The sequence below is a fragment of the Camelina sativa genome, chromosome 16 (genome assembly GCF_030686135.1).
Source record: "Camelina sativa cultivar CO46 ecotype springtype chromosome 16, ASM3068613v1".
In the NCBI taxonomy this organism is placed as follows: Eukaryota; Viridiplantae; Streptophyta; class Magnoliopsida; order Brassicales; family Brassicaceae; genus Camelina; species Camelina sativa.
The window spans coordinates 4300490-4313788 of NC_141895.1; the positions used below are offsets into that span (position 1 = coordinate 4300490).

General features: G+C 33.2%; 3 protein-coding genes across 3 annotated transcripts; 1 reads left to right on the plus strand and 2 right to left on the minus strand.

Annotated features, from left to right (window-relative positions):
• Positions 1 to 1862: 1862 nt before the first annotated feature.
• Positions 1863 to 4526, minus strand: LOC104753374 (protein trichome birefringence-like 43). The gene is made up of 5 exons (XM_087493104.1): positions 4188 to 4526; positions 3338 to 3515; positions 2619 to 2794; positions 2357 to 2518; positions 1863 to 2245 (listed from the first exon to the last, which is right to left on the minus strand). The coding sequence occupies exons 1-5, from the start codon at positions 4457 to 4459 to the stop codon at positions 1942 to 1944; spliced, it is 1092 nt and encodes a 363-aa protein (XP_087349230.1). The 5' UTR covers positions 4460 to 4526; the 3' UTR covers positions 1863 to 1941.
• Positions 4527 to 5436: 910 nt separating this feature from the next.
• On the minus strand, positions 5437 to 7955 carry LOC104749786 (cytochrome b561 domain-containing protein At2g30890). The gene is made up of 4 exons (XM_010471483.3): positions 7429 to 7955; positions 6843 to 7010; positions 6106 to 6254; positions 5437 to 5894 (listed from the first exon to the last, which is right to left on the minus strand). Exons 1-4 carry the CDS (start codon positions 7612 to 7614, stop codon positions 5576 to 5578), a joined length of 822 nt encoding a protein of 273 aa, XP_010469785.1. The 5' UTR covers positions 7615 to 7955; the 3' UTR covers positions 5437 to 5575.
• A 1778-nt stretch (positions 7956 to 9733) lies between these two features.
• Positions 9734 to 13255, plus strand: LOC104749787 (uncharacterized). Its single transcript, XM_010471484.3, has 10 exons — positions 9734 to 10205; positions 10340 to 10447; positions 10670 to 10731; positions 10836 to 10919; positions 11014 to 11045; positions 11142 to 11223; positions 11505 to 11733; positions 11949 to 12176; positions 12258 to 12550; positions 12629 to 13255. The coding sequence occupies exons 1-10, from the start codon at positions 10182 to 10184 to the stop codon at positions 12999 to 13001; spliced, it is 1515 nt and encodes a 504-aa protein (XP_010469786.1). The 5' UTR covers positions 9734 to 10181; the 3' UTR covers positions 13002 to 13255.
• Positions 13256 to 13299: the final 44 nt, after the last annotated feature.

Below are 13299 nucleotides of genomic sequence, written 5' to 3' on the forward strand. Positions count from 1 at the left end.
GAAACAGCACCCCTCATCATTGCAAAACTCACACAAGTTGTCAACGTTTTGGTTTGGTGAAGAAGAAGAATTTGTTTTTCTTTAATTTGACTGTGTCTTTGGTTTTTATATATTATATATTATGTGTGTGTAGATTTTGTAGATTTACATACATATGGAGGGGGATATATGTAAATAGAGACACATATGCAGATTTTGTTATTCAAAATTAGAGAAATTCTGTTTCTATCTATGGCACTAATTAATAGATATTCATTCATGAGGAAAGGAGATGGACCAGTTTCCATTTTTACATTGGATTTAGTCTTGGAGATCTAGAGATCTTCTTATTATATGTGGAAGCTTTTTCAAAATACTAATCAATATGTGGAAGTTTATATCTTTGTATTTACTATATTATGGAAAATTATTGGGTTCACTCATAGGGGTGAACACCTCTTATTCACCCCCTCTTAATCAATCAATCAAAATACCTCTTATTCACCCCCTCATAAGAAAAATTATTGGGTTCACCCCTAGGGGGAACAACTCTCATTCACCCCTAGGGGGAACAACTCTCATTCACCCCTCTTAGTTAACCAATCAGAATACAACAATATGCTTTGTCATATCATATCTTAAAAAAAAAAAATCAAAATTAAGATAAAAGGACAAAACAAATCAAGGAAACAAATTATGTAGATCTTTTATTAAGTAAATTATGTCGGTTTAAGTTTAGAAAAGAGGATTAGGGTTTAGATTTTACAATTAAACAAAATTATATGTCGGTTTGGATTTATAAAAATGGTTAGGGTTTAAATGTGATAATTAAAAACTGTAATATAATATTAGAATTAACAATTTTAAAATTGATTGCTACAGAATTAGTTTCATTAACTAATATTTTTTTCCTTAGTTTAAAGAGGGTGAATCCAAGAATTGTCCCCCTCTTAATCAATCAATCAAAATACAACCATATGTCATGTCATATCATATTTAAAAAATAAATCAAGATTAAAATAAAAAGACAAAACAAATTAAGAAAAAAAATTCGGTAAGTTTTTTATTAAGGAAATTATATCGGTTTGGATTTATAATAAATGAGGATAATAGTTTAAATTTTATAATAAAAAATTATATGTAGGTTTGTTTTACAAAAGAATTGTTATGGTTTAGATTTTATAATTAAACAAAATTATATGCCGGTTTGGATTTGCAAAAGAGTGGTTAGAGTTTAGATTTTATAATTGAGCTAAATTTTATGTCGGTTTGGATTTATTAAAGAATGGTTAGGGTTTTATGGTTTAGATTTTATAATTAAACAAAATTATATGTCGGTTTGGGTTTATAAAGAGTGGTTAAGGTTTAAAGTTTAGATTTTATAATTAAACAAAATTATGTATCTGTTTGCGTTTATAAAAGAGTGGTTAGGGTTTAGGGTTTAGATTTTATAATTAAACAAAATTGTAATTCAGTTTGAGTTTATAAAAAAGTGGTTAAAGTTTAAATTATACAATTAAACAAAATTATATATTAGTTTGAGTTTATAAAAAATAGTTAAAATTTAAATGTTATAATTTAAAACTATAATGTAATATTAGAATTAATAATTTTAAAACTGATTAATCTACCATGTATAGAATTTGTTTTCTTAATTAAGAATTTGTTTGCTTCTTAATTTTTAACGTGTAAAAATGGTTTGATTTTAGTCCAACATCAAACTTTAATTATCAAAAAGTTTTCTTTTGTTTCCCACTTACGTTTATCTTAAGAAAATTTTACATTGTCAAAAATAACTAAAATAAAAACATATAATTAAAATAATGATGTATGTAAATTACATTACAAAAGGGAAAAGAAAATTAAAGCTAAAATAAACATGTTGAGTTAAATCACCATATTATATGTAATTCAATATAATGAATTAATTTTTTTTATAACAGTTTTTAACCATAAAAAAGTTCAGTAATGAAACAACTCAGTATACAAGAGCTGGTTCCAGGTATCGGGAACTCCAGCAAGACAATAGTGGCTACAATCTGGTGCCTTGTGACCGCCAATTCCGTACACTGAAGGATGTCCATCTTTCCTTAGCTGAGACATCAATGTCACATCCATTAACCGCGCCGGCTTCTTCATCATCTTTATCAATTTCGCCACCACCATCTCCGCTCGGTGTGGTCCTGCCCGGTACTTCGATCCTATAACCGGCTTCGTTTCGCCAATGCAACTGCCTTTGCCACCTTGTTTCGACCATTCGTTCGCCCTATGTAACAATATGTTCCAAGGTTGTGTAAATTAAATAACAATTCCATTTACTTCATAATTTTCGTAATTTTATCGAATACAACAAAAGTTATATAGAAAAGGAACTTACCGGCCATGGTCCGGAGAAACACCTTGGAAGAAGACTTTGGTTTTGGAAGGATCAATGTTTTGATCAATCCACTTAGCCCAAGTCCCCATGGCTTTCTCATACGCCACTAATCGGTCCATGTCTTTAACCGTTTCATTACGGCCGGACTGAATTTTGTCCCATCTGCATGCAACGCCAAATTAATGAGTACATTAGTTATTGGATACTAATTAAGTCCATACACTAAGTTATGTTTGACGACATATATAAAGTGGATTGTTACGCTTGTTTTCTGCCAGTGTGAAGCCACCAATGCCAGGAGTTGAAGACCAAAACGTCGGCGGTTTTCCACAAGGTACCGCTCGAGATTGAGTCGAGCTTCATTACTCGATTCGGTGGGGCTCCGACTATATCCACCAGAAACGCGTTTCTTGAGAACATGATTGAGGAATTGTAAGCCTGCATTGCGTGCAAGGGCTGATCCACGTTAGAGTAGGGAGGGGCAGTTGCCACTGTCAAATTTTTTTTAGACTAATGCTATGTCTAATGCTATTTTATAACAGTTTTGAATTATGCCCCTGGTAATAAATTCTTTTTTGCCCCTGTTACTCAGGTTTTTCTATATTCACAGGTTTTTGACTTCAAATGCGTCTTCCAATCTATACAAAACCAAGTTAAAAGTCCAACTTGTCTATTTATTTTACCAATATTTCAACCCGTATACTTTTAATAGCATTGTGTTACTTAAAAAATTAACCAATTTTTTTAAATGGGTTGTCTTTCTTAAATAAAATTTGAGTTATATTTTTTACCAAAAAACTTGAATTCTTATAGAAATTTTTTTCCGTTTCAGTTAAAATTTGCCCCGGCTAAATTTTTTTTCTAGATCTGCCACTGATTGCGTGAATGCATACATACATGAACCGTAGCAGAATTAATCAAAACCAAAATAAACCGTACTATATAACACCGGAACTTTAATGAAGAAGTTAGAAAAGTTACCGGGAATGAGAAGACGGAGAGGCCAGAAGGGGAACGTGAGAGGGTGAAGTTGGCGTTTGGTGCGGCATTGTGAAGCAAACAAGTTAGAGACTGCCATTGGTTTAGACTCCGTGAATCTCCTACGAACATCAGTTTCTTCCCTCTCATTATTCTACCCAAAAAATCTAAGCCGTTGAATCTGCAATATACATCATTCATCATAAGAAAAATGTATATATATTTTCAGTTTAATAGTATTTCTATATCATTCATATAAGCATTATCACAAATTATATATGTTCCCGATATATATGGTTGGGTTTATAACATTTTATTTTCTAGACCTTCTAATAATTTTTTTCCTAGTGTAGAATTCAAGGGAGGGGTGGTGATCCAGCTTCGGTTACTTAATTCTAAAAGGGAATGAAGAGTATACATTTCTATTGAATCGTTTTTATATTTTTTATAACGAAGTATGTATTAAAGACATATATAAATCGCTGCCGCATGCTTAAGTACCTAGCTAGGTACATTGCTTTGTCTAACCGCTAAAACGAGATTAACAATAGCATCATGAATTTTTATGTCATAGATAACATTTTCTACAAGTCTTACATATGAACTCATATGCAACACACAAAAGGTTATGGATCCAATTATAAATCCTAAGCCCCTGATCAAGAAATATTTAAGAAATTTTGAGAATGAAGAAAGATTCCAAAACAATGCTATTTGATGCCTAAACTGCCTGAATGATACAGGTACTCATAGCCCATAGCAATTCACCTAGGGCTGGGTATATGTCCTAGAACGCACTAGATTTATGTATCGGAAAAATCGTTATAGATACATAAAGAATAGATGGAATCACCTGGGGAGATTGCAGCCGGATGGTTGCCACCGATACTTAAGGTACTCGCTGTCAAGGCGACCATTGGGCTTGCAGTTAAACTGTTTCTCGATGAAAGGGCAAGTCTTGGAATCATAGAGAGGGTAAGATTGGTCATAGACCCAATTTCCTATATAAATATTACAAGACTTTCTATGTGGTTTTTTCACAATAGCACTCTCTATTTGGTTTAACACCACAAGTATCATTACCATGACCGTTACTAATACAGTCGAAACAGCACCCCTCATCATCGCAAAACTCACACAAGTTGTCAACGTTTTGGTTTGGTGAAGAAGAAGAATTGTGTGATATAATTTGTTTTTCGATCTTTTTTGATTGTTTCTTTGGTATTTATATATCAGCATACATATTATGTGTGTGTAAATTTTGTAGATTTTACATACATATATGGAGGGATATATGTAAAAGAGACATATATGGAGATTTGGTTATTCAAAATTAGAGATATTTTGTTTCCGTCTATGGCACTTAATAGGTCAATTAAACGTTAGAATCTTCATTAATGAAGAAAGAAGATGGACAGTTTCCATTTTTACGTTGGGTTCAGTGTTGGAGATCTAGAGATCTTATTATATGTGGAAGTTTTTTTAAATACTAATTAATAAATGGAAGTTTATATCTTTGTATTTATTATACTGATATATTAGGTCAATTGACTCAATTTCTACGTACGTACGAAGTTAATTTGTTTTAAATAAACTGAGTTAATGTATTTTTTTTTATATCCATAATTGTTGACAAATAGAAAAAACTTTAATTATCAAAATATTTTTTTTCTACCCACTTACCTTGTTAAATATTGTCGAAAGTCAAAACAGCTAAAAATAATAAAATGTAATTAAATTAATGGTATATATAATAAGTAAATTTACGAATATAATTAAACTAATGATATACATTAAATTAAAAATTATAGAAAAATGATTTAGATCATACGTTACTAAAAATATTATTGAAAGAGCTAAAAATAATGAATATAATTAAAATAGTGATATATATAAAAAAAATATACATAGCAGAAATAAAATCTAATTTAATAATACTAATAATAAATGAATCAAATAATAGTTATGAACAGAGGAGAGTTCCTTCATAAATTCCTCGGGAATTGCGGCCATTTCTTCTCATTCTAGATAAATAAAAAAAAAAAAAAAAAAAAAAAAAAAAAGCAGTTAAAATTTAGGTTATACGACTTAATCACAGCCTATGAGCATGTTTCTCTTAAATTTACTAAGAAGAACGAAACTCGAAAGTTAGTCAAATCATTACGGCTACAAAATAATTCAAATGCCTTTGAAACCCTTTTTGTCTCTTAGAAAACAATCGCTCAAGATAAGAACAAAATACTAATAGCTTTGTTTAATTTCGTCGACCTCCTCTACATGGCCAGTCTCTGCGGCTGAGATGTTGCTGTTATGATCAACGGATTGATTTCTGTTAAAGGTAGTTTGGGTTTGGATGTAAGACCACTTGTCTTGAAAAAGATAGAACAAGACAATAGAAGAGAGTTGTGCAGTGAAGAGTATAGTCCAAAGCTTAGCACTTGTTGATGTCTTCTTGGTGTAAGCGTGTAACCCTGTGTATATGTTTATTATCCCAAGAATAGCAATTGATGTTCCTGATATCCAGTGTCCTAAAAACCACTTCCTTCTAGCTTTTCCTCCCCTGCAATGTTTAGTGCTAAATTAATTAAAGATGCAACATTAACATTTGATTAAGTCTATAACTAATTTGTATTAAGAAGTACATTATGCACTCTAAATGAAAAAGCAAGAACACAAAATAATGATTGTTGTCAATCTTAAGCTGTCTTAATGGCGTAGCAAAAAATTATCCGCATAATAATATTTTTTTTTAAGAGAAAAAACAGAAGTACCTTGGAGGTCGGAGGAAGCCAAGAAGAGCTTGGAACCACACGATGACATAAAGTCCAATTCCTAGCCGTTGGTGATGATTATTGAAGGAATTGTTGAAGTTTTTTACTGACATGATTGCCCCTATTGTCACAAGTATCACTGCAACCATCTATTTTAAAAGTTCATCACATTGTTAATTACTCGCTTACATTGTTGATTGATAACAACAGTTAAAAGTGACTGTTGTTGCTCAATAATAATCCACACTTGTTATTAATTATTTATCATGGAAATATTTATTTTGTAACAAAAAATTGACTAGTAGGTGTGGTTTCTTAGTTAAGTATCAGAATGAGAGAAAGAGAAAGTCAGAAAGAACTAAAGGTTATGAAGATATTGACGTTAAAGCTAATAAAAAGAAGAAGAAGGTAGACGCTTTAGCTTGGCCTTCAAGTTTCCATGATTATCAGTGTGATTAACAATCTAGAATAACCCAAAAGGCCCTACTAATTACTAATTAAAAGTAATGAAAAAGTCGTTAATTGGATGCAATCTTTATTCTTTAATTAGATGAAGAAAGAAGCATCTTTGCTTTACTCTCTCTATCCACCCATCTACATTTGACACTCGCACCGACCTTTAAATTTCATTTTCAAACTCATACAATATTTTCAACATACTTATGATTTAGTTCGTTGAATTGTAATATTTTGATACATAAAAAATAAAAATAATAGTTAAAAGAAACGAAACCTGCCTGAGAAGTGACATGAAGAAAAAATAGTCGTCGAAGAGTGATTGAAGATTGGTCTTTGATAGACATTAATCTGATAGAGATAATACCAATTGGCATCAAAACACCCATCGATGCCCAAAGCATAAAGCCATGCACTTTGATTTCGTACACAAGCTTTGGATTTAGTTTCTGTTTCAATAAGAACAAAAATAAGCTTTGGATTTAGTTTCTGTTTCAATAAGAACAAAAATAATACCAATTGAGATTTTTTGATAAGTTAATTAACAAGAACACATTATACAGGGAATAGAACGACTATATCCATATTTATTATTTTTTTGGTTAATTATCCTTAATCATTTCTATGAAGGTAGTTTCGTCATGGTTTAATACTTTCATGTATATATCTCTATTATACGCAGATATATATATATATATATATATATATATATATATATATATATATGCATGCTAATGACGAGATGATAAATTAATTCATTAGGTGATAAGTTCAGATATATTTTCAGATGAATCAAGGGTCCGTCATGGTTGAGATTGAAAGATTCATTTCTCATTATGACGAGCGAGAGAGAAAGAAAATACTAACGTCGGAGATAGGAGAAGTTTCGACTGGACCATTGACATCAATGACCAAGCTTCTGGTGTATTCTTGAGCGTAGCTTAGGGGAAGAAGGAGAAGGAGAAGAGTGACGAAGAGGTGATGATGAATCTCCATGATTTCATGTGGTTTGAAGTGGAAACAAAAAATACATAGTTTAGAATTGATTATCATCAATTCACGAGTTCATTTCATATATATAAGTGTTATTGTGTTAAAGTGTGTGTGTGTGTGTGTGTGTGTGTGTGTGTATGTGTGTGTGTGTGTGTGTGTGTGAAGAAAGATGAGGATATGGAACTTGATCCACTAGTTTCCTAGCTATAGAAGAAGAGAAAAGAAAAGTGGAGTTCAGAATTTGCTTTTAGAGTGTAAAGAAATGTAACAAAATTTTAAGTGCGCAACTTTGTAATATAATATGATTTTGCATGGAGGTTGATGGTTTATTTTTCAGTATATCTAAAATTATATAGAGAAAAAGCAAGTTGAGGAATGGGCAATAATCGTTTAAGTTACTCAATTGTGGTTAAGTCTATTGATTTGATATAAAGAGCACTTCTTTGTTCGTCAATCTTGATTAGATATATTAACAATGATGTTTTATATCTGAAAAAGAATTAACTCTAAATAGAGGATGCATGCGTGTTAAAACTTGTCAAAACAATATAGACATATATATATGTACATTCAAGTGGATGTCACTATTCTACAGCACTTTTGGTTTTATTGGAAAAAATAAAGAAAGTAAAACTGAAAATGCCTTAAGTTCAGATTCATCCAAAAGTATGATTTTATTGGACTTTTATATGTTTTGTGGAAGAATGTCAGATATTTTTGTAAGGTAAAGTGAGTCATGGGCAGGTTGCACTACTCAAAGACCACTAAAAATGTGTTACTGTCAACAAACATCATGATTTCACTCTGGAAGGTATACATTAGTGACCACATGGATACATATTTTTTCTTTTCAAACATGAATCCTAAGAGAATAACAAAAACTTATACTTAACATCATATTTTTGTAAAAAGGTTGTTCAGTTGTTAAGATCAATTTCGGTAGTATATATATAGTAGAAGTTTCTTCTTATTTTGGGGATCGAATATAAGTCCAACAAAATCTAGATTTGATCAACCCTAGACTTTGTAGACGTTTCATTAGGGAAATGCCATAGAAGTGAAAAACAAATGATAAATTCATACAAAAGGAATATTTTACGTATACACAAGAAAGAGGACCACTTCATGGTTTGTTTAATTATATTGCTTGCAGCTCTCCCACACCACTTAACCCCAAAATTAGATCTTGTCTTGGCTTACATGTCTACTACTCTTTTGCGTTGATGCTTTCAATCCTTTTCTCCGCTCCCCAATAAAATGTGTCTTGACCATCCCCCGAATCAAATTCACTGGTTTATGTTTACTACTTTGCGATTATGATCATCAATTCAACGGCTAGTCACATTAAACACATGATTTACTTACGACCATTAGAAAATTTGTAATGGACATCAGTGGACCAGTAAGGTAGTTCCGCCAAAACTTTATTCATGTTAGTGAAATTATTTGAGAGAAAAAAGGTTTACTATACTTTTATCTTAACACAATTTCTTTGATTGGTAAATGGAATCATATGTAAAAAAAGTAAAATCAGTCTAAATGTAAAGATATGATAACTTGAATGGGAGTAGTACAATAGGCGTGGCTGTTTGTAAAATAGGAGGAAACGTAAACTTGTCTAAGTGTCTAACCATAGAGCAAGACCAACGGCACCAACCTATGCTTTAAAAACAAATATATATTTTAATCATATATATATATTTATTATTTTTCATTAATAGCATCCATTAAAAATACTACATCTGTCCACTTTGTTTGAGCAACATTTGTTATTGAAACAATCCAAAAAATAATTCTCTTGTTTTTATCTTCTTTTTCATTATTATATTATTTTTTATCAGCAATTCTCTTGATTAATATCTCCTAGTGGAGATGTCCTTAGTGCATATGTGTTTGAATATCATGTGAACTAAGTCACTACACTTGTGCTAGTCGACGCTAGTAGGCGTCTAAGCTTGGGCGAATCCGGTACACAACTATGTCACTACCTTGCAAACATTTGAGATTAGTTTGGCAATCACCAAGGGTGCTAATAAAAAAGAAAAAAGAAAAAAAAGGTAAGATATGATGACATGTCATGCCCAATAATGCCACTCTTTCCTAAAATGATGGTCTTGACACAACCGAGAGTCCATCATTGTTTATGAAGTCTGAACCCATCCCACCTCTACATTTCTTTAATCTTTCAATTTTGTGTCTATTGTCCTAATCCACCTTCTCCTGCATTCAAAATGGTTAATGTGAGTGAATAATCTGATCTTACAAACAGCAACAACAACAACAAAAGAGAACAAAAGAATCATGTGATGCCACCTCTACCGTTAGATCGAACCAACAAAACAAACCGGTTATTTAAACTGGTCCAGTTACGTTAATTTAACCGGCCGGTTAAGTTGAATTGATTTGATCGCGTTGAAAGAGTGAAGACAGATTCAATTGCAATTCCGCGAAACCAAAACCTAACAGCAAATTTCTCCAATTTCTTCTTCAACCTCGTTTTCTTCAGCTCATCATCATACCTGGAAGAAAAGAACTCTAAAACCCTCCTCTCTCGAATTCATCGATCAACAATTAATTCATTTGTAATCGATCAAAGAGTTTTCCGATCTCGCCGATCTCAATCTAACATGGCTTCCAATGGCGCTTCTCCGGTCTCTTTCTCTCTCGATCTCTCGAGATCTCTGTGTGTTACAATTTAGTATCTTTCTTTTGGCTGCTTTTTGTATTCTACACTCTTCAATTGACCCATTTCGTCAATTTCGAATCTTTTATTCCAAATGCGCAGAGAATTGTTGATGCTACAGAGAACAGCTTAGAGAAGATCAAGCGGCAATTAGCATCTGGCTCTGGTCGGAACTTGCTTCAAGGGCCTCTTTTTAAGCGATCTGAAACTGTAAGTTCAATTCTTTAGAGTTAGCTTAACTTTACTATTAGAAATGGATCATCTGGATGAGAGAATAAGAAATTGAGAATCTCTGTTGTTTCTTTGGGTTGTTTTGTTTCTATAGCTTAAAGTGCTTTGCTTTGAGAAGTCTTGTGGCTCGAACTGTCATGGGTTATTAAAAGGCTTAGACTTGATACCATCTTTTTTTTTTTTCTGTTTATGTATGAATAGCTGAGAAAATGGAATGAACGATGGGTGATACTTGATCCAACAACAGGGAAAATGGAGTATAAGTGAGTTATATCATTTTTTGCTTATGTAGCTGCGTTTTTGTGTGGAGATCATCACTTCATGGGTGTGTGTATTCATTTACTTCTGATGTATTTCCATGACTTAGGACAAGACGAAACGAACCAACGATCAAGGGAACAATTGTGTTTGACGAAAATAGCACAATCTCCATCTCTCCTGTCAACTTCCAGTATGGGTGCTACATTCCTTTTCTATGTTTTGAATAAACAGCCTTATTTGGTGTCTATTATTTATTATTGAATTTTGCTTCTTTTGTGTTTCAGGGGGCTTCCAAAATATAATGGTTGCTGTATTTGTATCCTTGTTTTTAGTAAAACGTAGGCAAATTTATAATTCTGTTATTTTTCTTTGTTTGGAATCTAGACTTGAATTTTCTTCAACATGATAAAAGATATCGGTACCCCACAGAAGAAAGATTACTTTTTGTGTGCAGAGACTCCTGGTGCTGCTAAAGCTTGGGTCACAACCTTACAGTAAGTCATCTGGTTCTTTATCTTTTTGTTTGCTTCTCTTTTTTTCCTTTTTATTTGCTTACCAAACTTTAGAGAAGCCACCATGCAGCTTATTTCTTATTTCTTGAATGATGTAAAGTTTTGTTGATGTAATGGTTTCATCATGGACCATGTCTAAAGAGTCATGTCTCTCTCTCTCTCTCTGTCTTTTACGTTTTTTTTTGTTTTTGAAGATTTTATACCATTTGAATGCTGCTCAACAGTAACATATGCTAAACCCTATCTTTCATTTTTCATTCCAGTGCTACACAGCTAGTCCTAAAGGCCCATAAGGAGGCTGTCGAATCTCTAAGCGGAAGTGGTTCTGCAACACTTGGTACCGTTGCAACCGTTGTTGCTGCTGCCAATTCAACAGCACTGGAATGTTCCAGAGAAATTCAAGCAGCAATGCAGATCTCTTTGAGGAATGCATTGAAAATAACGGCAAATAAACCGATCGATGGACCTCTAGATGATTTAACAATAATGAAGGTGTGGTAATTTTATATATCTCTTCATTACTACAGCATATTGACATTCATTGGCTTTTGAGATCCTGCAATGTCTTATTGAGCGATGTAAAGCATATATAGAGACATGTTACAGGAAACTCTGCGTGTCAAGGATGAAGATTTCCAAAATTAGCATAAGCCATACCGTCCATCTTTGTTTTTTTTGTCCAAGTTAGCCTCACTTACATCTTACAGGAAACTCTGCGTGTCAAAGATGAAGAACTACAGAATTTGGCGCGAGAACTTCGCTCTCGTGACTCAATGATTAAGGAGATAGCAGATAAGCTATCTGAAACGGCTGAAGCAGCTGTAGGTGCAGCATCCGCAGCTCATACGATGGATGAACAAAGGAAAATCGTTTGCTTGGAATTTGAGCGCTTAACTAAAGATTCTGAGAGACAGCAAGAAGCCGCGAAATTGAAGGTAATGAGGCTGGGTCATATACAGACACTTTTGCATCCTCAAGTATATCTTGTTGTTTATTGATCTTTATCTCCTATATAGCTTAAGGAATTGGAAGAGAAGACATCTACGCTGAGTAAGGAAAAGGATAAATTGATAAAGGAAAGAGACTCTGCCCTCCAAGAAGCACATATGTGGCGATCTGAGCTTGGAAAAGCCAGAGAGCGTGTTGTCATACTTGAAGGAGCTGTTGTGAGAGCGGAAGAGAAAGTGAGAGTTGCAGAAGCAAGTGGTGAAGAAAAAGCAAAGGAAGCTTCTCAGAAAGAGGCAGCTGCTTGGACAGAGAAGCAAGAACTTTTAGCATATGTGAATATGTTACAAACTCAGCTTCAAAGGTTAGCTTGTCTAAATCTATCTCCCAGGGCAACTCATTATTTGAGGTGTCATAAATCTCTTTATCTTTTAATAAACAGGCAGCAACTAGAGACGAAGCAAGTGTGCGAGGAGAAGACTGAGTCTACCGACGGCGAAGCATCTCTTCCAATGACAAAGGAAACAGAAAAGAATGTGGATAAAGCATGTTTGAGCATTTCAAGAACAGCCTCTATACCGGGAGAGAGTGTAGTCCATATGAGTGAAGAGCAGGTAGTAAACGCTCAGCCTCCGGTTGGGGAAAACGAATGGAATGATATTCAGGCAACAGAGGCAAGAGTTTCTGACGTAAGAGAAATATCCACAGAGACTGATCGGGACAGAAGAAACAACATGGATATCCCGGTAGTGACTCCTGAACCTAATGTTCCACGCAATGATCCGCCTTCAGAATCTTTTCATCATCAGCCTTGATGTATGATTGGTAGATCTTCTTCGTACATTTTTTATATAATCTTGATGTTCTGGTAATGTTTAGAGAGCTGATTGTTCTAACAACAAAAAGAGAATTTGCCTTTTTGGTTTTTCTTGTACCGTTAAGAGTTGTCTATGTATCATCAACACAGCTCTTGAGTTTGTCTGACTAGGGAAGGTTTCTTTTTCTCCCTTTGTTTCAACATGAAGAACAGAGAAATGTGTGTTAATTGTTAAACATTGTCTTTTGATGATGGTTTTGTTTTACGATTGGGGCAAAACCAGTTTCATATAAATG